The sequence below is a fragment of the Lithobates pipiens genome, unplaced genomic scaffold (genome assembly GCF_037356315.1).
Source record: "Lithobates pipiens isolate NorthernLeopardFrog02 unplaced genomic scaffold, aLitPip1_a1.2 Scaffold_25, whole genome shotgun sequence".
NCBI lineage: Eukaryota > Metazoa > Chordata > Amphibia > Anura > Ranidae > Lithobates > Lithobates pipiens.
The window spans coordinates 96,861,784-96,887,091 of record NW_027507787.1 but is presented as its reverse complement, the minus strand read 5'-3'; the positions used below and the strand labels follow the sequence as shown (position 1 = coordinate 96,887,091).

General features: G+C 46.6%; 1 protein-coding gene across 2 annotated transcripts in view; it reads right to left on the bottom strand.

The window, feature by feature from the left end:
* Positions 1–7,815: 7,815 nt before the first annotated feature.
* Positions 7,816–25,308, bottom strand: part of CENPQ (centromere protein Q) — a 67,428-nt gene continuing 49,935 nt past the window's right edge. The window contains exons 6-9 of one of the 2 annotated variants that reach the window (XM_077454736.1): positions 19,376–19,505; positions 17,456–17,592; positions 17,314–17,379; positions 7,816–8,011 (exon numbers count right to left, since the gene is read on the bottom strand). In XM_077454736.1, coding sequence (XP_077310862.1) covers positions 8,002–8,011; positions 17,314–17,379; positions 17,456–17,592; positions 19,376–19,505 — 343 coding nt within the window. In that variant the 3' untranslated portion in view covers positions 7,816–8,001. The remainder of the gene's footprint in view (positions 8,012–17,313; positions 17,380–17,455; positions 17,593–19,375; positions 19,506–25,308) is intronic. The other variant, XM_077454735.1, reaches the window with a different exon arrangement.

Here is a 25,308-nt window from a genome sequence, read left to right as displayed (position 1 = left end):
CTGAAAATTGGTCTGGGCATGAGGGGGGTTTAAGTGCCCAGTAAGCAAGTGGTTAAAGGGGTTGTAAAGCTTCGTTTTTTATTTTCTAAATAGGTTCCTTTAACCACTTGGGTACCGCGCTATTGCCGAATGACGGCATTAGCGCGGACCTAGATTTCCAGGACTACGTCTATTGACGTCGTCCTGGTTACGAGCGGCCTGCGCGCCCCCTGAGGGGCGCGCGCGGCGCGCTCTGTGATCGGCGAGTCCGTGAGACTCGCCTGATCACCGATCCGTGTAAGGGGTCGATCCCGACCCCTTATCACGTGATCAGCTGTCAGCCAATGACAGCTGATCATGTGATAGAACGGAGCCGGTAATCGGCTATTATTCCTCCTCGCGCTGACAGCGCGAGGAGAAAAAAAAAAAGCCGATCGCCGGCGGCCGTGATCGGGACATCAGTCCCGATCACGGCCAGCAATGAAAGTCACCACATGCCACCTGCCAGTGCCCACCTGCCTCCCGCAGTGCCATCCTGAAGTTTAACAAAGTAAAAGTAAGTGCCCCCCGTCTGTGCCCATAATGCCCACAGTGCCACCCACAGTGCCACCCACAGTGCCACCCAATCTGCCTCAAAGGTGCTGCACCCCAGTGCCGCCCATCAGTGCCCAGCAGTGCCGCCCATCAGTGCCCAGCAGTGCCGCCCATCAGTGCCCAGCAGTGCCACCTATCAGAGCCACCTATCAGTGCCACCTATCAGTGCCCATCAGTCCCATCTATCTGTGGTACCTATCAGTGCCCATCCGTGCCACCCATCCGTGCCACTTATCCGTGCCACCCATCCGTGCCATCTTATCTGTGCCCATCTTTGCCCATCAGTGCCGCCTTATCTGTGCCCATCGGTGCCGCCTTATCTGTGCCTATTAGTGCCGCCTTAACTATGCCTATCAGTGCCCACCAGTGCAGCCCATCAGTGCCCACCAATGCAGCCTATCAGTGCCCACCAATGCAGCCCATCAGTGCCCACCAATGCAGCCCATCAGTGCCCACCAATGCAGCCCATCAGTGCCCACCAATGCAGCCTATCAGTGCCGCCTTATCAGCGCACTTCAATGAAGGAGAAAAATGACCCGTTTGCAAAATTTTATAACAAACTATTAAAACATGATTTTTTTTTTTTTTTTTTTTGCATCTGTTTTTGTTTGTTTAGCAAAAAATTAAACTCCGAGCTGTAACTAAATACCACCAAAAGAAAGCTCTATTTGTGGGAAAAAAATGATAAAAATTTCATTTGGGTACAGTGTTGTATGCCCGCGCAATTGTCATTCAAAGTGCATCAGCGCTGAAAGCTGAAAATTGGTCTGGGACTGAGGGGGGTTTAAGTGCCCAGTAAGCAAGAGGTTAAGCTAGTGCATTGTTGGTTCACTTGTCATTTTCCTTCGATTTCCCTTCTAAATGTTTTTTTTCTTTGCCCAATTTTCTTACTTCCCGTTTCTCCTCAGTAAAACGTCACACCATCATCTGAGCGGTGTTTAGTCAGCCAGAACAGCTTACTGAGGAGGAACAGGAAGTGAGAAATTCAGACAAAGAAAACAAAAGAAAAAGAACATTTAGAAGAGAAATTGAAGGAAAAGGGCAAGTGAACCAACAACGCACAAGCTTAACCACTTGCTTACTGGGCACTTAAACCCCCCTCATGCCCAGACCAATTTTCAGCTTTCAGCGCTGATGCACTTTGAATGACAATTGCGCGGGTATACAACACTGTACCCAAATGAAATTTTTATCATTTTTTTCCCATTTTTTTCCCACAAATAGAATTATTGAGGTGGCACTGGCAGGGGGCAGGTGGGTACTGGCAGGGTTTTTTCTCCTCGCGCTGTCAGTGCGAGGAGGAATAATAGCCGATTACCGGCTCCGTTGTATCACATGATCAGCTGTCATTGGCTGACAGCTGATCACGTGATAAGGGGTCGGGATCGACCCCTTGCTCGGATTGGTGATCAGGCGAGTCTCATAGACTCGCCGATCACAGAGCGCGCCGCACGCGCCCCTCAGGGGGCACGCAGGCCGCTCGTGCACGGGACGACGTCAATAGACGTAGTCCCGGCAAAAGAGGTCCACGCTGTAGCCGTCATTCGGCTATAGCGCGGGTCTCAAGTGGTTAAACGTACCTATTTAGAAAATAAAAAACAAAGGCGATATCCTCCTGTCTTTTTACATCCACCTGATAGAATCTGGTGAATGTATGAACTTAAGACCAAGTTGCAGCCTTGCAGATTTAAGAACTGGAGGCTTGGTGATGCACTGCCCACAAAGCACTAACAGCCCTGGTGGAGTGCGCTTTGATTTGAAAAGGTGTACATTTTCCCTTTCAAACCATAAGCATGAACAATCACTTGCTGAATCCACTTAGAGATAGTGGATTTTGATGCTGCCTGTCCTTTCCTAGGACCTCCAGGCAATACAAACAGAACATCCGTTTTGTCGAATTTGAGCAGTCGCTTTCAATTAGACTTTGACTGCTCTCACTACATCAAGAGAATGTAGCAACTCCTCTTCCGTGGAACAGGGTTCTGAAAAAAATGAAGGTAGCACAATATCCTGGTTTAGATGAAAACCTGACACCATCTTCGGTATAAAGTTAGGATGAGGATGCAATACCACCTTATCCCTGTGAATAATTAAATACGGGTCTTTGGAAGAAAGAGCAGCCTACTCTGATACAGTTCTTGCAGAAGATATGGCAACCAGAAAGACTAACTTCCTTGTCAAAAGGATCAAGGGAGTATGCTGTATCGGCTCAAAAGGCTGTTTTTGTAAAGCCAAAAAAACGAGATTCAGGTCCCAAGGTTTTAAGGGTGACCTAACCGGTGGATTAAGCGGTGTTACCCCCTGTTTGAAATTACAGACCAGAACACACAAAACAAGTGGTCGTTGGAATAATACCAATAAGGCCAACACCTGACCTTTCATGGTACTCAAGGCCAGCTTCATCTCTAATCCCATTTGCAGAAAGGCAAGAATTCAAGGATTCAAATCAGGAAACATATGCCTCCCAGAACCTAATAAAGGAATCTGGAAGCTGGCTTCCTTGCTTTAAGCAAGGTAGATATTACTGAACCCGAAAGCCTACGATTCTTCAAAATGTGGGTTTTAATAGCCAAACCTTAAAATTTAGCGTTTGTAAGGTAGGATGGAATACTGGTCCCTGTGAGAGCAGGTCTGGATGTGGTGGTAGGGTCCATGTGTCCCCTACTGCCATCCTTACGATCTCTGCATACCAGGACCTTCTGGGCCGCAAGAACCATCGACTTCTTTTCCTGCTTGATCCTGCGAAGAAGACAAGGTAGCATCAGAATAGGAGGGAATGCATAAATCAGCGAGAACTGATCCCACAGGGTCACTAAAGCATCCATTCCGCACGCGAGCTGATCCCTTGTTCTTGACACAAACTTGTCGACTTTGTTGTTGAACCTGGACGCAAACAGATCCACATCCGGGACCCCCATCTTTGGCATATGACCAGGAAGATGTTGGGATGAACGGACCATTCCCAGGAACAACTGTTGCAACTCAAGAAGTCCGTCTGCCAAATCTCTATCCCTGGAATGAAGATTGCAGATATGCATGGCAAATGCTCTTCTGCCCAGGCTAGTATATGTTTTACCTCTCCATTGGCTGCATGGCTTCTGGTGCTCCCTTGGTGAGTGATATAAGCCACTGTTGTGGCATCGTCGGATTGAAACCTGACAATTCCGTAACCTGAACGTCCAGGCCCTTAGGGCTAAACGTGTTGCCCGAATCTCTAGAATGTTGATGGGCAAGATCCTTTCGACCCTGGACCATTTTCCTTGGACAGTCGCTTCTTCCAGGACTGCTCCCCAACTTGAAAGGCTGGCATCTGTTACCACCTTCCAGGTAACTGTCATGAAGGATTTCCCCTTCTGCAGATTCTTGGCCATCCTCCACCAACTGAGGCTCTGGCACACTTTTGGCAAAAGACACATTGTAAAATCTAGCGCTTGGACCTTATTGTTCCAAGCAGACAGGATACTGTTTTGCAGCAGTCTCGAATGAAACCGGGCATATGGAACTGCGTCGAAAGATAGCCACCATCGTTCTCAATAACCTCATGCAAAGGCTAATAGAAGGATCCTTCTTCGCCCCCTGACCACCCGAACCAGCTCTTTTATGGAACTGAATTTTGCCTGGGGTAAAAATGCCCTTTTCTGGGCTGTATCTATGATCAAACCCAAGTACTCTAGAGAATTCTTTAATACCATTAAGAAGACTAGATTGAGGAGCCAACCTAGGTATTCCAGGTAGTTGACTGTGGTGACCATGCTTTGGTCTAAGCAGGCTACCGACTGATCAAGAGCTGGTCGTCTAGGCATGCCACAATTGTTATACCTTGAGCCTTTAATTTGGCCAGAACTTTTGTAAACACCCGAGTTGCAGTAGCTAGACCGAAAGGTAAAGCTACAAACTGAAAATGGAGGAGTTTTTCTACCTCGAAAACATAGGTGAGCGGGGAATATAGGCACATGCAGGTATGCATCCTTGATGTCGATTGACACCAGAAGTTCTCCTCCTTGTAGGATGGAGACAAGCGGATATTTAGGAATTGGTTTAGATCTTTGAGATATAGAATGGGTCTGACATCTCCATTGGGTTTTTCACACCGTGAAAAGGTTTGAATAAAACCCCAACCCCTGCTCTTCCATGGGGACCACCATAATCACTTTTTGAGACAAAAGTCAGTCTAATGCTTGAGATGTTTGACCTGAGGAAACTAGGAGACGGAAACTCTCGGCACTCTAGTTTGTAAACTAGAGCTATTGTGGAGACCACCCATCTGTCTCAAAACTCTTCTTGCCAGACCCTTAAGAACTGCAGAGGCCTTCCTCCCACTCGAGCGAGTGGGGGCGCTCCTTCATAAAGAGGCTTTAGTATTCTGTCTTGTAGGTTTCCTGCCCCAGGCCTTCTTTTGTCCCTGAGGTTTACCTCTTGGACCTGACGATGAAGGCTGTCGTGACTGCCTGGAGGCTGATGCCCCTGGAGAAGGAGTCCGTTTAAATGAGGGACGTTTACTCCTTTTCTTAACTGGCAAAAGGGTAGTCTTTCCACTTGATATTTTTTGGATATATTTGTCAAAATCATTCCCAAACAGCCTTTCACAGCGGAAACGAAAGCCAGACAAGAGCTTTTTCCATGACGCTTCGGCTGACCAACTTTTCAACCATAAGATTCTACGCATATGCACCAACCCAATCTTAAGGCGAGAGGTCCGAAGAACAGAATCTTTCATTGCGTCAATTGCAAAACACAAAGCCCCTGGCAGCTTGGCTAAATTCTGGGCCTGCTGATCAGGGATCACCTTGAGCACCTGTCTCAACTGGTCCCTCAATGATTGACATACCCCAATTGCCGCCACTGCAGGTTGAGTCACTGAACCTGCCACAAAAAAAAAGGTTTAACAGGAATTCCAACTTCTTATCAGTTGGATCCCTAAGCATTTGAGTATTGTCAACCGGACAAGTCAGATTTTTATTCCGAGGATATAGCAGCGTCAATTTCTGGAATCCCCCATTTCTTATTAAATTCTTCCTCCATAGCATAAAGTGTTGACAACTTTTTAGGAGGAAAAAAAAAATGGGTGATCCCACTCAGAAATACACAAGTTATTCCAGCCATGAATGTACCGGAAAGGCCTGCAAGGCTTGAGGATGCTTTAGTGAACGCAAACAAGAAGTGGGTTTTTCAGCCGACTCAGTTAAGGGTAGCTTAAATGTGGGAGGCAACCATTTCAGTAAGAGATTGCACCAGCAATTTCTCAGACTGTGAAGCTGAAGCAGGTTCATGCACACATGACCCCTCGGAAGAGGAGTCATAAGCCTCGTCATGATCCCCTGAGGGGGATTCATCTTCTCCCTCCCACTGTTTCTCTGTTTGAGGGTCCTGAGTGATAGAAGGGGGCCTAACGCGCTTTTTCCCATACTGGGAAGATGCATTTAAAGCCGTTAACCTTTCTTCCAATCCTATCATAGCTGAGGAGAAAACATCCTCAGTAATAAAGACAGGGGCTGAAATGTTTTAAACACTGGCAACACTTGCCAAACCGGATGACTCACTCTGACCGGCCTCCCCACTTCCTTCAGGGGAGGATGATGCTGCAGAAGCGAGACCAGGGTCCCCAGAGCCCAAGGGTAACACCTTTGGGTTCTTTTTTGGTCCTTCTGCCAACCATAGTGCCAAACACAAACACAGAGGTACTGACAGAAAAAATGCACCCACTGCTGAGCAGATAGTCCAGCAACTGCCGCTGCTATTAATGCTCAGCCTGATGCTTAAGTAAATGTGCCTGGGGAATGCTTGTGTCACCACACTTGCAAGCCCCATCTGCTCTGTGTTCCTCAGGTAGGCAAATGCCGCCTGAAAAACTTTGCATTTAAAACCTACACAGTCCTGCGTAGACGTTGAAGCACGTCGACGCAGTGTTAAGCCACTCCCCCCTCAGTTTTCCGTGTCCCCTCACTCTCTCTTAAAAAGAGACTGTTTCCCACACGGGCGGCCTCTGCGCGACCGGATCGGCATGGATGGGGTGGGGGATGGGTTGAGAGCCGAATCTGAGGGGAGGGCGGCGACAAAAAAAAAAAAAAAAAACTGCCGCCGACTGTAAGGGGGAGCGGACCGACCGTTCAGGGCTCTCTACCTCCTGGAGAGGGGAGCCCTGGTGGGGGATGTATTCCAAAGAAAGCCCCCCCCCCCCCAATATCTTACCCAAGGCTTGGGACTGGAGGAAGCCTGCAGCTTCTGCTGACGCAGAAAGAGATCTGTCAAACATGTAACAGGTATGTGCTCTTGACAGCCCCCCGGTGGTGACTTTAGGCATGCCAACGTTTAGTTAAAGGAGAAAACCCATAAGAACTTAAAAAATCTTTAGGAATCTCCACTTACCTTATCCTGCTGCAGGGTTCTGTGGTAAACTAATCAGACCCAATCTTCACCCCTCACGACGGGCTCTGTTAGAAAACCTTCAAGGACCGGGGCTCCTTTTTATTGGTGCTTCCACACCCTTCGACCCGAATTGCACCCCGCTAGGAAGCTATATGGCTGAAAAAAAACAAAAAGCACTGGATCCCGGGGTCCAGCTCTGTAAAAAGAGAAGAGTTACAGGCTAAACCTCGTTTTTTCTGACACAAGGCCCGGGTACCATTCAATTTGGTCTAAAAAGATACATTGAATGGATCCAGCTGCATGGCTTGCCTCAGCAAGGATTACTCCAGCGGAGCTCAGCACAGCACGTCTTTACTCGTGATCAAAACCTAAGACACTGGTGAAAAAACTGAGGTATTCCCAGTAATGGGAGGGGTAATATAGGGAGCAAACTTCCTGTCTAGGGTGTGCCAGTGTCCATCACCTAAAGGTGGCCTATATAACCCATATAGTTACTACTATGGCTCTGTGTCCCGTGATGTATGATAAAGAAAAGCGTTTGTCAATGCACATGCAATTTCTGTACATTTTCAGGTGTGGTGTGAACAAGCCCTTAAAGCGATTGTAAAGTCTTTGATTTACACCTGCAGGAGCCAATGTCTCAGCAGATCAGGAGGAGTATCCCGGACAGCTTAGACATCCGTGGACATCGCTGGAGAGAGATGGGGCTCCGGTAAGTAATTAGGGGGGTGCTGGGGAGGCTGCTATACCCAAAAGGTTTTTTTATCTTAATGCATAGAATGCATTAAGATAAAAAAAACTTGCTTTTACAACTCCTTTAAAAAGAGAAAGACATTAATATAGGTGGGGGGGGAAAAAAAAAAAAAGGACACAAGGTTCAACAATAACATATAAAAACATTTATTGAATATATAAAAAAAAACTGATAAAAAAACAGCTAGGATGTGGAATTAGAAATTTCATTGAAAGACTTCTCAATCAGTTTACGCATGCCTCTGTAGGCTGGATTTTCTTCCATCAGGACAAGTTCTTTTAAAACAGCATTGGGGTTCTTCAGCTTTTTCACTTTTTCCTGGAATGAAAAAAAGTTGGTTAAGTGGGGAGTGACAGATGGCTGAAATGCATGGCCATGGTGTTTAAAAACCCTGCAATGGGTCCTTGCAAATATCAAAAGGTAAAAGCAGACAGTGCATCCTCAATTTTATCAGTATAAAAAACACATTGTTTCCTCCACTGGAAAACATGTAAATAATTTTTTCTGGCACAATCTATAGCAGAATATGTGTAGGCAGGTGAAGTCTGCTGTCTACACAGCAGGTGTTGCTCAGCGACAATGCAGAGGGAGAGGAAGCCATGAGGAACAGGGCTCCTCTATGGTTTCATGAGTCACTGGGGCAGTGATCCGATGGAATGCTGGCCACCCATGTGACTCTGACAGCCATCTTAGGAGATGCAAAGTAGATTTAAAACGTTGTTAACCCCCCCCCCAAAAAAAAGAAAGAAGATCCTGCTCATTTAAAAGCATGTTATACATCACAGTGCTTGTGGTGTGTCATTTGGCCCCCTGTAAACACCTGGCTGTTTTTACCCTCCCCTCTCTGCGCTGACTTTGATATATAAGGGCTGCTGAGCTCTGACACCGGAAGTCTCCGTCATCTGCAGCCCTGCTCTGTGTCTCCTGTGTGCTCTCCCCCCTCCCCTCTCTGACTGTGAGCTCCATGACTACACACCCTTTCCCGTCCTGCTCAAATTCGTTTCTTTCATATAATCCTGTTTTTTTTAATGTAAGCGGCCCCTTTGACTGTGCTTTATAAAAATAATGCTGTATATACCTTGTTTACAGAGAGCTGATTTGCGATCATTGAAACAGGGCCTCTCTCTTCCTCTCCTCCTGACTGACATCAGCGGGGAATCCCAGCCCTGCCCGCTGCATCTGTCAGGCCAAGAGAGGCGGTGTGTCAATGAGCACAGATCAGCACTCTGTAAACAAGGTATATACAGCATTATTTGTAATAAAGCACAGTCACAGGGGGACATTACATAAACAGAGAGGATGGTGTAAAGTTACATTGGTTGGTTAACAACTACTTTAAGACCCTGACCCCTGGGCTTTGTGCACTTTATGCAAGTGGTTAATGTAGGGAAAGGTACCCCGTTTTGTTAGGGACAGTACTAGCGGTAGGGAAAGGTTACCCAATTTAAAAAGTCTCGAAAATCATGCTTTAGGACATTCCCTCTTCCTTTGACATTGGTTCCTACATGCATCACTACAGCCAGGTCTTCACCAGCCCCTCCCAGTAATCTGTCCACCAGATCTGTGATGTGCCCAACCCGAGCGCCTGGTAGACAGCATACAGTTTGGCGCTTCAGGTCTTTGTCACAGATTGCCCGTGCTATCCTTCTAACAATTGAGTCCCCTACCACCAGGATCTGTCTATCCTTTCCCTTTGCTTCCTCCCACTCTCACTGGACGAGTTCTTCCCCTGGCAGCTAGGAGAGTCCCTCAGTTCCAGCAGTGCTGGTCTCTTACTGGTATCATCAATGTCACTCAATGGAGCGTACTTATTGGGATGCTCCAGCCCAAGGCCTCCCTGGCACTTCCCCCTCCATCCTTCCCGTCACTCATGTACTTGTTTCTATTGCCTGCACCTCTGTCTCCACCCGCCTCTGTGCTGGCCCCTGCTGGGTACATTCCCGGCTCTCCTTTAGAATGGAGGATCTTCTCAGTTCTGACAGTTGCTTCCCTAGATCCAGAACCTGGGCTTCAAGGGAAACAATGTGCTTACATTTTGCACAGCAGTATTCACCCTTCTAACAGATGATCAAGGAACACTAACATGCCACAAGATGTACACCAAGTCACATCTCCACACCATCTACTAATTTAATGAGAATTGGGGATTAGACCCGGTCCAAATTACCTAACAACTAGCTTTCGGACACTAATACTCAACAAAACAATACACAGGTACTCGCCGACCACGTGCACTCACAGACTGATACGTCTGCGGATATAGCCTTTGGTCCAAGTGAAAAATATGAGTCAGCCCTTGCCACCTGTGGCCCTGAGTCAGTACCTGAAAATGAACCTTTGCCAAGTGACTTGGCTGGAAGCCAAGAGAATTGTCGCCCTTTGCGATCTAACTGCAACTTCCTGCTAGATATTTAGACTAGGTTTAAAAAATGTTTTATTGTTCCACTTAACCTTGCCTGTTACATTTTTATTGCATGGTTTGCTCTTGTTGTATTGAGATGCTGAGGACAGCATTTGTTAAAGAGTGAAGGGGGTGTAGGCAAGTGCGGTCTGCTGTCTACACTGCATCTGGCTTTCAACCACAGTGACAATGCAGAGGGAGAGGAAGTCATGAGGAACAGGGTTCCTTTATGATTTTCTGAGTCACCAAGACAGTGATCCAATTGAATGCTGGCTGCCCATGTAACTATGGTGGCCAACTTAAGGGAGGCAAAGTTTATTTAAGACCAGGACCCTTGGGTTTGGCACGCCTTATGCAAGTGGGTAGCATAGGGAAATGTACCCAGTCTGTTAGGAACAGTACTAGCGGCAAGGAAAGGTTCCTGACGAAAGTTACATAGTTAGTAAGGTTGAATAAAGACATCAGTCCATCTAGTTCAACCAGAGTGAGCGTCTACAATTGTCCCTATCCCTGTACATTGCACACTCACATCAGTCCCTACCTTTAAGGAGCCCACAATCCAAGGTCCATTCATATACTAGGGCCAATTTTGGACAGAAGTCAATTAACTTACCCTTTGGAGTGTGGGAGGGAACCGGAGTACCCGGAGGAAATCCCCGCAGGCACAGGGAGAACATGCAAACTCAAGGCAGGTAGTGTCGTGGTTGAGATTCGAACCAGCGACCCTTTTTACTGCTAGGCGAGAGTACTAACCACTACACCACTGTGCCGCCCATAGTGTAACTGTAGGGTTCACAACCTCTCTGGGTTTCTGCCAGCTTTGTCTCAGCCAGGCCGCATTCTGCCCCTCTCTACAGATGCTGTCAGTTCTGCTGAAACCTGCTTCCTACATGCTGTTGGAACTATGAGTGTTCCGAGCCCTTAATGGCAGGAACAAAAATGTAATACATTGCAGATTACCAGTCTATAGATCTGCTGGTGACATTACTTTCTCCCCCCCCCCCCCCCATTTTAACCTGGTGATTCTGGCAGTAACACACTTCCTGTCCTAGAGTGACAACACTCACCATAGTATATCCATGGAAAAATAGGACTTTTTTACTCACCGTAAAATCCTTTTCTCTGTAATTCACTGACCGACACAGCTCCTCTCTGTAACAAATGGGTTGTTAGCCTTATCACTAGGCGAATACTAGGCAAAGTTGTAACACAACACTCAGAACTCTTAGTTCCGCCCTGGGGGGTGGTCGCTCAGGCTACAACCCTCCACCCTGCAAAGCAGCATCAGTACGTCAACAAGCAGTATAACGTAAAGATAAAAGGAGGGGCGGATGCTGTTTCGGTCAGTGGATTACAGAGAAAAGGATTTTACGGGGAGTTCAAAAAATCCTATTTTCTCTTATATTCACTGACCAACACAGCTCCTCTCTGTAACAAATGGGACGTCCCCAAGCAGTGCCAAAACGAGGGGTGGGAAAAACCAGCATAAAAACCTTCATCCACCATGGCAAGTGGGAACTAGTGAAACTATACCCACAAAAAAAACAGTGCTTGGAAAACCACCACAAAACAAACAGGGCATCCTCAACAGGAGTGATCCCCAGACCGCACCAAACTGCGGAAGTAATGCAACAGTGCATTAACCTAACAGTATTGCGTTTTTATCGAAAAATGAGGAAAAAACATCTATTGCATATTCAATTGCAACTACATGGCCGCCTGCAAAACTTTGCAGCCAAAACAGGCATTAGCCGATACACTGACGTCCACCTTGTAGAACTTGGTAAACATATGTACAGATGACCAGATCGCCGCCTTACACACCTCAGTGAACAACGCTTGGTGCCGGAAAGCCCAAGGCGTTCCGATTGCCCTTGTGGAGTGGGCCGTGACTGGAAAGGGGGGCACCTGCCATTTCAAGGCGTAGGCTTGTACTACAATCTGTCTGAAATGGTGGCCGACAAGACCGCCATGCCTTTCTTTGGACCAGTCACCGAAACAGTGAGTCTGACTTCCGAAAGTGAGCCGTGGCAGACAAATACACCTTCAGAGCCCTAACCACGTCCAGAGTGTGAAGGGCCACCTCCTTAGGGTGCTTCGGCTTAGGACACAGAGATGGTAATTCAATGTCCTCATTGATATGAAAAGCCGAGACCACTTTCGGTAGAAAAGACGGTTGCGGACGCAACACCACCTCATCTCTGTGGATAACCAGATAGGGCGACTTGCAGGACAAGGCCGCCAGTTCCGAAACCCTCCTGGCCGATGTGATGGCCACTAGAAAAAAACACTTTCTGGGAAAGAGTCAACAAGGGAATCTCCCTGATATTTTCAAACAACGTTTTTTGAAGCGCCATCAACACCAGGTTCAAATCCCAAGGGCGTAACGGTGGATGCACAGCCAAGGCTGAAATTTGTCCTTTGATGGTGCTTAATGCCAATCTCTGGTCTACTCCTTGCTGGAGAAACAGCAGGATCCTGGATATGGAAAAGGAGAGCAGATGCCATCCTTTCTCCTCACACATGGAGATGTAGGCCTTCCAGGTACGATGGTATATCTTCCGAGAAGAAGATTTCCGTGCTCTCAACATAGTTGGAATCATCGAGTCCGACGGACCCCGGTTCCTCAACACCTGGCTCTCAAAAGCCATGCCGTTAAAAAGCCAGCAATGGTAAAGCAGGATGGATCCAGAAGGTCCTCTTGCAACGGCAGTTGCCAGGGAGCTTCTGCCACCAGACGCACCAGGTCTGCGTACCAAGGACGCTGAGGCCAATCTGGGTAAACCAGTATTACTGGGATTCCCACGGCTTCCCCTTTGCGAAGCAGACGCAGCAACAGTTTCAGTGGAGGAAAGGCGTAGATCAGCTGGTACTGATCCCACGGAGCTACAAGCGAGTCTGGCACGTCGGCCCACGCATCTTTTGTACTGGACACGAATCTCGGCACCTTTCCGATTGAGACGGGAGGCCAGCAGATCCACGTCTGGTGTGCCCCACTTCAGGTACAGCAACCTTAATATCTGCAGATGCAATGCCCATTCTCCTGGGTCCAGCATCTGTCGACTCAGATAGTTTGCCTGCCAGTTCTCCACTCCCGGGATGTAAACGTCCGACAGGGCCAGTACGCGTCGATCTGCCCACAGAAGTATGTGAGCGACCTCCCAAGCAGCGGCTGAGCTTCTTGTTCCCCCTTGGTGATTGACGTATGCCACAGCCGTGGCGTGGTCTGACTGTATCCTAATCAGACGCACTTGAAGTCTCATCGACCATGTGTAGAGGCACAGCCTGATCGCTCTCAATTCGAGCAGATTGATCGGCAACTCTGATTCTTCCGTCGACCCGAGGCCCTGAGCTGACTGAACCCCCATGACTCCACCCCAGCCGGATAGACTGGCGTCCATTGTGATCACCGTCCATTTCAGAGGAAGGAACGGTTTTCCGGACTGAATCACCATGGACCTCAACCACCAGATCAGCGAGTCTCTGACTGACTGGCTCACCAGGATCTGTCGATCCAGGGACAACTAAGATTTGTCCCATTTTGTTAAAATCTCCTTCTGCAGGACTCTGGTGTGGAACTGGGCATAAGGTACTGCCTTGAAGGAGGCTACCATGAGCCTCAGTACTCGCATGCAAAAGCAGAGCGACTACTTGCGGTTCATCAGCAGTTTGACCACGGATCTGAGAGTCTGCAATTTGTCTGAAGGGAGAAAAACAACAAGCTTAGGTACGACAGATTCTGGGTCGGCACAATCACCGACTTTTTGAGGTTCAACGGCCACCAAATTCTTGCAGGGTCTGCATGGTGATCGCCACATCCTCCTTTAATTCTGAGGCGGAAGATGCTCTCAGTAGGAGATCGTCTAGGTATCCCACAATCGCGATCCCACATCGTCGCAGCAACACCAAAACTGGAGCCAGTACCTTGGTAAAGACTCGAGGGCTGATGCCAGACCAAAAGAAAGAGCCACAAACTGGTAGTGGGCTTCCCTGACTGCAAACCGCAGACATTTTTGATGACGAAGGCATATGGGTATGTGCAGGTACGCATCTTGGATGTCTAAGGACGCCAGGGAGTCCCCTTGATTAAGTGCAGCGACTACTGAGCGAACTGATTCCATTCTGAACCTCTGCACGTCACAAAGTGATTGAGGGCTTTTAGATATAAGATTGGACGTACCGCTTCCTTCTTGGGAACCACAAACAGATTGAGTAGAATCCCTGGAAGCGTTCAAGTCAGGAACCGGTACAATCACCCTGCGATTCAGCAAATCCCTTACCGCCCCCAACAGGGCCTCTCGGTGGGAACCGGGGATACAGGTATGCTGGGAGGGGAAGAATCTGTTTGGCAGCCAAGAGAGAAACTATCTTGTAGCCTGTGGAAATCAGATTGCAGACCCCTTAGTCAGATAACCGGGAGGACCACTGGGCTGCAAACTCCCGAAGGCTACCCCCCACTCGAGACATGGGTGGGGGCCAACCTTCCTTAGCCTTCCTGGCCTGTGGGAGTAGGGTACTCTTACCACTGATGGCATTTTTAATAAAGTCATCTAATGAGGCTCCAAAGAGCCGGTCGCCAAGAAAGGGAAGATCCGTCAGGGCTTTTTTGGATGCCTGGTCAGCAGACCAGAATTTTTGCCCAATTAGGCGCCTCAGCACCACAGCTGACACTGAGGCCATGAATAACAGGGGGAGAGTATCCAGGGCCACGTCACAGACGTATTAAGGCCTTGCACTAGTTGGTCTTCTAGTTCCACGCAAACGGGAAGCCTGTTGCTCTCCCAATTCGCGGTGCAAAAGTTTTACCCACTAAGTCAGTGTCTGTGACACAAGTGCGGATGCCAGTACAGGTTGCACGGCTGACCCCACAACTGTAAACAAGGAACGAGCCACTGCCTCGGCCTTCCTGTCCTTGGGATCCTTGAATGCAGGAGTTCCTTCAAACGGGATCGTGGTTACTTTATTTAACCTGGGTACTGGGGGTCCACGACCGGAGGAGCCAACCATTCTTTGAGAAGGCTTTCCTCAAAGGGGTAACGCACTGCCATGTATTTGGGGACCGAAAAGATCAGTTGCGGGTGACCCCATTCCTTGTAAATGAACTTGTCAAAATAAGTCAGATACGGGAACGCCTTAGGTGAACGTGCTGGCTTGCGGGACCCAAAAGGGACCGGTACATCAGCAGAGGGATCTGCTGGCTCCCGAATCTTCAGGGTATCATACACAGCTGTGACAAGTGCTCCAACAAGCACTTTGTTGCGCCCGGACCCGGACGGGGACTCATCCTCACCATCCTCGTCTGACAAGACAGAGCAGGGGTCACCAGCCTCAGCAGGACCCGAGTCTGCGTCAGAGCTCTCCCCAGAACATGGGGGGGGGGGGGAGGCTTTTTAGCACCTTTCTTCCCAGGTACCACCTCCATCTTGGCAATGAACGAATTAAGGACCGCTGTCAGGGTGTCCATGGGAACTGCGCAGTCCGCAGGTGATCCGGTTGCAATTGCCTGGATTTTGGGGGAAGAAACATCAGACCCTGTCTGCCACCCGGAGGGGACTTAGGACAGTGACAGTCACACCCTCCTTGCTTCTGCTGACTGAGGGGCTCTAACCCGGCGGACTCACCACCCTGCGCTGTTCACAAGTAGTGCCTATAGACCCCTAGTGCTCCCAGGTGCAGAGGAAACCAAACCTGTGTCGGTGGCAGTTCTCCAGAACGATCGCTAAACGATCTGAAAAACATACTCAGGCTACAATAAAATGGCTGACCAGCGTCCAGTAAACAGACAGGAAACAGAGCACATGCAGCTGCTTCTGGAGAACACTGAAAGCGTGCTCAGGCTTCTAGAAAATGGCCGCCAGTGTCCTGATTAGGAGAGCACTGGGAAAATGGCCGCTTGAAGCCCAGAAGGACATGCTGCCCTCGCCCACACCTAAAATGGCTGCCGGACAGCTTCCATGGAGGGACAGAGACAGAATGTGACAGACAGCGCTGCACCGAAAACACAGCCAGACCCTCACAGGCACCCCCCAGGAGCTTAACACACAGGATCCAGGACACCACCCGCCAGCCTGTCCCCTATCCCAGGTGAGAGCCCTCAGGGATCACACACACACACACACACACACACACACACACACACACACACACACACACACACACGCAGAATCCCCCTCCACGAGGGGGAGGGAAGATAGGGAGAGCTGTACTTACCAGTCCTGAAGAGCTGGGAGACATTCCATTGTAGATCTACACCTGATTGGTACAGGGTAGCTACTGGCCTTGGCATACTGTGACGCAGACATCAGTAGCCCGGTCATATGTAAGCACTGGAGCATAAAAGCTTACCGACTACCTCTGGAGCTGAGGTATGTAGTGGCCTGCCGAGCCGAAGCTGCGACTGCACACGCTCAATAGCCGGACTGGGGAGACTACAAGGATAAGGGTATCCAGCCAGTCACCCAGCCGGCTGTTGATAGTAGATCACAGGATAATTCATCTTGCGCAAAAACCCAAGCTTCTGCGTAAAAAAAGCACGGACCGATGGGACCGCAGGGTTCCTAGGTCCTTCTCCTTTACTAAGCAAAATAAAACTGATGCTGCTTTGCAGGGTGGAGGGTTGTAGCCTAAGAACTAAGAATTATGAATGTTGTGTTACAACTTTGCCAAGTATTCTCCTAGTGATAAGGCCAACAACCCATTTGTTACAGAGAGGAGCTGTGTCGGTCAGTGAATATAAAAGAAAGCAGCATTGTCACTAAAGGACAGAAATTGCAAATACCTCACTCTCTCGATAACAGAGAGGATGGGTTCTGTAGTTTTCAGAGATACTGTAGCTGGGAATAATATAATTGATAAGAATACCATGCAGGCAGGGAGCACAGGAAATTATTAGCTCACTTGGGTTTGTATAAAGTACATTGGTGAATGATGTATTTAAAGAGAGTATAATGGTATATTTAAAAAAAAAAGGGGGCATGTGAAATCTCTACTGTGACAACTTTCCCTTAATTTTGGGGAGATCTCAATTTATTTCCTGCTGTGCCTCTTGGGAAAGAATTGTAGGAAATCTCACGGTCAGGGAAGTGGATGCAATACAAACAAAAAAAAAAAAAATCAATGACAGTGATCCGAAGCCTTCCCAGCATCATAAAAAAAGTTTAGCTAGAGTTTCACTCTAAATATAAAAACAAAAAACAAAAAATAAAACAAACCCACTTACTTGGAATGGGACAGCCATAAAAGTAGCTTTTGGAAGCTGCAAGTAGTCCGAACTTGTGACATTGCCCTGTAAAAGGAACACACATTTGTATAAGAGTCAGCACATGCAATGAGCCTACAGTATATCAAGGACATAAAACTACCGGAAGGAGATGGTGGCACACACCAGGGTTTGAACATCCTCTGCCGCTTGCTGTGTCAAGGACTCAAGCTTCTCTTCTAAGGCCTTTGTAGACTCTTCTATGGCATAGGATTTCTCCACAGCCTTTTCAACTTCATTCTAAAGAACCAAAAAATAATTGAGGTTACAGATTCTGATACTTCAATATTAGTCGTATGAAGGTAAACAATGTTTTTATTATTTTTTGAAAGGTTTATATAACTGATATTTTCTTTGGTTTCCAATATTTACTGGTAAATTTGTAGTGTGTGTATATGGTAGAACACTGTTTGCAGAACATGGTAGGCTGCATAGTAAGAAAAGCCCAGCCAAAGCACATGTACTGACTGTCCTTACAGACAAATGATTTAGACAGCACAATCTGTCTAAATCATTTGTCAATCCTCAGGACCAGTTCACACTGTGCAATTCCTATGCATTCCTGTGTGGAGCGTTTTGATAACCAATACATATGAATAGGCTGCAAAGCACACTGAACTGCACAAGTAGTGCTTGCACTACTTTTAAAAACACACTGCACAGTACTGCAATACCACGTGATTTGGTGCTCACAAATGCACTATATTTGGGGTGGCGTTAACAATACATCGGTACCCGCATGCAGATCACAAGGGCAGAGCGTTCACCTGTGGTGCGGGAAACATGCACTGATCGTACCTTTCCCACACTGTGCTCCGATATGAACCAACCCTTAATGAGCTGTGTGTATAATCTGGTAATAAGGTGATCTTGCTGCATAGCACTCATCACCAGCTGTGATAAATATGAAATATTTAGAGTGGAATCCCTGAAAGATCTCACTTCCAGCTTAGAATAGAGTGGATTTGGCTTTTTAAAAAAGAAAAAATTAAAAGACCCTGCAATAATGGGATTTTTGGTCTACCTGTAAAATCCTTTTACATCGTTTATTTAGCTACATAATCAGGTTGAAAAAATAAGACACAAATCCATCTAGTTTAAACAATACAAAAAATAAATAAATAAAAAAGAAAACAGACAATACTATACCCACAGTTGATTCAGAGGAAGGCAAAAAAAAAAAAAAATAAAAAAAAAAAAACAGTAAAGCTGGATCCAATTTGCTTCAGTGAAAACAAATTCACTCCTAAACCCCCAGGATGCAATCAGCTAGAATACTGACCGAATAAAAAAAGTGCCAGTTGCAATTTTTCCATGAAATGTTGCATGATATTTGTACTACCGTTAAATATATATTTTCATTAAAAAAACAAAAACCCCACAACATTGAAATGCTAAATTTTCTGATAGTTATAAAAAGATGTTACATTGAGTAAATAGGATACTATATCAAATATGACCAGGCTCAAAACTGTGCGTTATTAAAAAGTTAAAAAAAATTTAAAATGTATTTTACTGCTATTGCAAGAAAGCTGACAAGCTCCATACTGTAAATGGTAGCATAGTGCATAGTATTCTTGAGGAAACATCAGGTCTATAAAAGATCCCAAATATCAGGATCTGCCCTCAGCCGAAACTGATGGAGCACAAGCTAGGCCTAATCTGCTTGTTTACCCCCTTCCAGGTTCACACTACACAGGGGAGATTAGTGAATTGCTGATCTCCTGCTGCTCGTTATCCTGATGTCTGTTTTGCAGATTCTGGGCTCCCACAGGACACAGGTAAACCCGGGACACATGCCGGGGGTGAAGCTCGGATGAGAGATGAACCATGATAAAGATCTTTATAAGTGCGGTAAAGCTGTCCAAATCACTGGCAGCAATAAGCCAACAAAAAAGCAAAACAAATTCTAATAAAAAAAGAGATGCAACAGGCAATAACGGAATGTCAAACTCACGGCCGCTATTTGTTTACATATTACCTACAGCATCGGACACTTATGCATTTTGAAATTCACACTTACGTTCAAGGACTCCAACATCTCCTGGTTATGTTCCAACTTGCGCTTTTCTTCTGCCAAGTCTTTTCTTAAGTTTTTCAGGTTTTCCATTTGGACAGATGGATATTTCAGTTTCTTATAGTGCTGGAGCAGCCTAAAGAACATAAAAGGGGGACTATATAAATGTTTTTTTTTTTTCTAGAAGCAGACAGTAAAATACATAGCCTGGGAAGCTACTGGCCATTTTTGTTGAGCAAGTTTGTTTTTGCATACAAGCTATATTCAGGATTACATTTTGTACTGGGTTTTGCAAACATGCCCTCTAAGACCCCATTCACACCTGAGCGTTTTGGAGCTTGAAGCCTGAAGCTACAAAACGCTAGAGGGGAAAAATTATATTATTCTCAATGGAGATGGTTCACATCTCCACTACATGTCGCCTGAAGCTCAAACAAGTTCCTGGACCCTTTTTTGTCGCTCGAATTGAGCAGATTTGGGCATTTTTCTTTTAACATTGATGACCTTTTGCCCTGCACAAAATCGCGGCAAATCACAGTAAAAAACCCTGCAAAACCGCGGTAAAAAAACGCTGCAAAAAACGCTTGAAAACGCTACGCTCAGGTGTGAATGCAGCCTTATGGATGGCTGGATAACAGACTACGTCGCCTTGTTGAATAACAACGCAGATAAAGTATCAGTACACCTAAAACAGACTTATCACTCAGGATCACAATTGGTAAGATCTGTGTATGGAGCTCCCAGCTCTGCACACCTGCTGTACCCTTTATGAGGGGTTCCCACCATCCCTGCTAAATTTTTATTTTACATTATGGAGAGGAAACATCCAGAGCATCCAAAATTTCCAGCTACACTGGAACATAACTGGGAATTATGACAGGGAGATCATGTTGGGCCATAAAAAGCCATGAGCTGGCTCAGTGGATTAGAATCCACATATTAATATCAATTTTGGGTAGATCCTTCAACACCACTGACGTTTAGGTTTTTGGATAAAATGGGACAAATATTAAAGTAGAACTATGGTCTTCCGATATATAAAACAAAAACAAAAAACCCAGAACATTTGCTGCAGCACTTATTTATCCACTTGCCCACTGGGCACTTATACCCCCTTCCTAACCAGGCCAATTTTGAGCTTTCAGTGCTGTCACATTTTGACTAAGGCCTCATGCACACGAGACGCAGTTAAACGCGCGTTCAGATGCAGTTGGACAGTTTTTTCAACTGCACCTGAACTCATTCAATGTTATCCTATGTGTCCATGCACACAGTCTCGTTTTTTTCCGTTTATATGCAGTTGCGTTTAATCTCGTTTTTCCAGAAGCAAAAAAATGCGTTCAGAAACAAAAATTTCTGCGTCTCAGACGCAAAACGCGGCAAAACGCGGCTAAACGCGGCACCCGCGTTTAGCCGCGTTTGCGTTTATATGCGTTTTTAAAGGTGACCTTTTTTTTTACATTAAAAATCTCAAAAATGATTGCAAATTATGAAAAACCATTAGAAAAATATTTTAAACAATTGCAATTGCAAGTGGACAATCCACAACTTGTGGCAAGTGACGTGGCAAGTGGACAATCCACAACTTGTGGCAAGTGACATGGCAGGTGGCAAGTGATGTGGCAAGTGGACAATCCACAACTTGTGGCAAGTGACGTGGCAGGTGAAGTGGCAAGTGACGTGGAAAGTGGACAATCCACAACTTGTGGCAGGTGACGTGGCAAGTGACCTGGCAGGTGACGCGGCAAGTGACTTGGCAGGTGACGTGGCAAGTGGAAAATCAACAACTTGTGGCAGGTGACTGGCATGTGACGTGGCAAGTGGACAATCCATAACTTGTGGCAGGTGACGTGGCAAGTGACGTGGCAAGTGGACAATCCACTTGTGGCAGGGGACGTGGCAAGTGACGTGGCAAGTGGACAATCCACTTGTGGCAGGTGATGTGGCAAGTGACATGGCGAGTGGACAATCCACAACTTGTGGCAGGTGATGTGGCAAGTGATGTGGCAAGTGGACAATCCACTTGTGGCAGGTGACGTGGCAGGGGACGTGGCAAGAGACGTGGCAAGTGGACAATCCACAACTTGTGGCAGGTGATGTGGCTGGTGACGTGGCAAGTGGACAATCCACATCGTGTGGCAGGTGACGTGGAAAGTGGTGTGGCAAGTGGACAATCCACAACTTGTGGCAGGTGATGTGGCTGGTGACGTGGTAAGTGGACAATCCACAACTTGTGGCAGATGGCATGGCAGGTGACGTGGAAAGTGGACAATCCACATCTTGTGGCAAGTGACGTGGCAGGTGATGTGGCAAGTGACGTGGCAAGTGGACAATCCACAACTTGTGGCAGGTGACGTGGCAGGTGATGTGGCAAGTGATGTGGCAGGTGATGTGACAAGTGGACAATCCACATCTTGTGGCAAGTGACGTGGCAGCTGACGTGGCAAGTGATGTGGCAGGTGACGTGGCAAGTGACATGGCAAGTGGACAATCCACATCTCGTGGCAAGTGACGTGGCAGGTGATGTGGCAAGTGACGTGGCAAGTGGACAATCCACAACTTGTGGCAGGTGACGTGGCAGGTGATGTGGCAAGTGACGTGGCAGCTGACGTGGCAAGTGACGTGGCAAGTGGACAATCCAAAACTTGTGGCAGGTGACGTGGCAAGTGACGTGGCAGGTGACGTGGCAAGTGATGTGGCAAGTGGACAATCCACAGCTTGTGGCAAGTGACGTGGCAAGTGGACAATCCACAACTTGTGGCAGGTGACGTGGCAGGTGACGTGGCAAGTGAACAATCCACAACTTGTGGCAGGTGACGTGGCAGGTGATGTGGCAAGTGACGCGGCAAGTAGACAATCCACAACTTGTGGCAGGTGATGTGGCAAGTGACGTGGCAGGTGATGTGGCAAGTCACGTGGCAAGTGGACAATCCACAACTTGTGGCAGGTGATGTGGCTGGTGACGTGGCAAGTGGACAATCCACAGCTTGTGGCAGGTGGCATGGCAGATGACGTGGAAAGTGGACAATCCACATCTCGTGGCAAGTGACGTGGCAAGTGACGTGGCAAGTGGACAATCCAAAACTTGTGGCATGTGACGTGGCAAGTGACGTGGCAGGTGATGTGGCAAGTGATGTGGCAAGTGGACAATCCACAGCTTGTGGCAAGTGACGTGGCAAGTGGACAATCCACAACTTGTGGCAGGTGACGTGGCAAGTGACGTGGCAGGTGACGTATCAAGTGATGTGGCAAGTGGACAATCCACAGCTTGTGGCAAGTGACGTGGCAAGTGGACAATCCACAACTTGTGGCAGGTGACGTGGCAGGTGACGTGGCAAGTGAACAATCCACAACTTGTGGCAGGTGACGTGGCAAGTGACGTGGCAGGTGATGTGGCAAGTGACGCGGCAAGTAGACAATCCACAACTTGTGGCAGGTGATGTGGCAAGTGACGTGGCAGGTGATGTGGCAAGTCACGTGGCAAGTGGACAATCCACAACTTGTGGCAGGTGATGTGGCTGGTGACGTGGCAAGTGGACAATCCACAGCTTGTGGCAGGTGGCATGGCAGATGACGTGGAAAGTGGACAATCCACATCTCGTGGCAAGTGACGTGGCAGGTGATGTGGCAAGTGACGTGGCAAGTGGACAATCCACAATTTGTGGCAGGTGATGTGGCAAGTGGACAATCCCCAACTTGTGGCAAGTGACGTGGCAAGTGGACAATCCACAACTTGTGGCAGGTGCCGTGGCAAGTGACACGGCAAATGCAAGTGTACAACTGCTCTCTATGCTGCTGCTGCTCACTCTGATCAAAATAGCAGAAATAGTTAAAAAAAATGCTTTGAGAGCTTGGGGAGGGTCTACATGATGTTATCTTTATAAACGCGTTTAAACGCAAACGCGTCTAAACGCGGCATGCAAACGCGGCAAAACGCGCGTTTCTAAACGCGCGTTTCAGCTTTTTTTTAACAGAGGTTTTATCTGCGTCTCGTGTGCATGAGGCCTAACAATTACTCAGCCATGCAACATTGTAGTCATATTAAATTTTTTTCCTATTTTTTGTCACACAAATAGATATTATTGTTTCCGTTTTTTTTTTTTTAATTAGTAATTTTTCTTTATAAATTTTGGCCAAAGTTATACTGCTACATATCTTTGGTAAAAATAACCCCAGTGTATAATATTCTGTCTTTGTGAAGGTTATATAAAGTTTACAAGCTATGGTGCCAGTTAGGGATGCACCGATACAATTTAAATTTTTTTTAGTACTCGCCGATACCAATTACCAATACCTACCGCAACTGTTTTGTTTTAACTACAGCTGTCAGCAATGGTACAAAGCATTGAAAATGTATTTACAAATGAAATAAATTGATTTTTTTTTTAAATGCAGTGCTTTTTCAATGTGAAATGTGTAAATATAGATTAATATATATGTGTAAAAATATTTACTAACAAAGCAAACAAAAAAAAAAGTTTTAATTGTTTATAGTGTATAAAATAGACGTGAGCAAAAGAAAAAAAAAGCGGGAACATAATTAAATGGAGGAGAATAGGGAGTTAATTAAGGCTGATTAGAGTAAATGAAGGGTTATTAAGGGGTTAAACAGAGGAACATTTGTTCATCCCTTTGATCTGCAGATGAAGAAACAGAAATATACAAAAAGAAACAATGTTTCTTTTTATTTTAGTGTTTCAGAGCTGGGCAATGCTGGTAATAACCATTGCCAGCTGCTTTTTTTTTTTTTGACAGCTCCAATTACTGGACTTCTTTAACACTGGAGAGAACCACTGACAGCTCAAAGAGCCAAGCCTGAAAGTATCAGTTTCAGGTATCGGTGCATTTGCACGAGTGACGATACTTGTGCAAATACTCGGTATCGGCACCGATATTGGTATTGATGAAACCCTAGTGCCAGTCATTGAAAATTGATCATACCTGATGTACTGACGGCCTCTCTCATTTCTTGAGACACTAATAAGCCAAGAAAGTACAAACACCACCCAAATTTGGAGAGGAGACATTCCAATGTATTTAGTAGGCATGATGAGTTTTTCCAAAGTTGTAATTTTTTTCCCACAATTCTTTGCAAAATTGTCATTAACAGGTTATTTCTCTCACACAGCACATGCATACTTGCAACTATACCCCAAAACACATACTGCTACTAGTATGGCAATACCACATGTTTTCCACAGCCTGGCCACGTAGAGAGGCCCAACATGCAGGGAGCACCATCAGGCGTTCTAGGAGCATAAATTGCACATGTATGAAGGCCCTGGAGCACCAGGATAATGAAAACGTCCACAAAATAACCCCATTTTGGAAAGCAAACACCCCAATGTATATTCTATAAGGCATAAGTCGTCTTTTGAACATGTCATTTTTTTCCCACAAGTTTTTGGAAAATGTGGAAAGAAAATGAAAATAATTTTTTTGGATGAGGATCCAATGATAGGGTGACACTGATGAGAACAAATAAGCACTCACTGATGGCACTTTAGGGGCACAAACAAGCAAGGGCAAAAATCAAGCAGCCTATTGGCGTGGGGTTTCCCCTCAAGATCCACAGGCCACAAGTCGCATCAGTTAAGACGATGATCCCAACTTTTATTCAAATCAATTGGCTGAAATCGTGCCCAACGCATTTTCAAAGTCGGACCGACACAAGTCAGACCAGTTAGCCACTTCAATACAGGGCACTTTCCCTCCTTCCAGCCCAAGCCAAATTTCATCTTTCAGCACTGTCACATTACGAATGACAATTGCGTGGTCATGCAATGCTGTCCCAAACAAAATTTTTATTATTTTGTTCCCACAAATAGAGCTTTCTTTTGGTGGTATTTGATCACCACTGGGTTTTTATTTTTTGCACTGATGGGAACTCATAGATGGCACTGAAAGGCTGCAGTGATGGGCACTTATAGGTGACACTG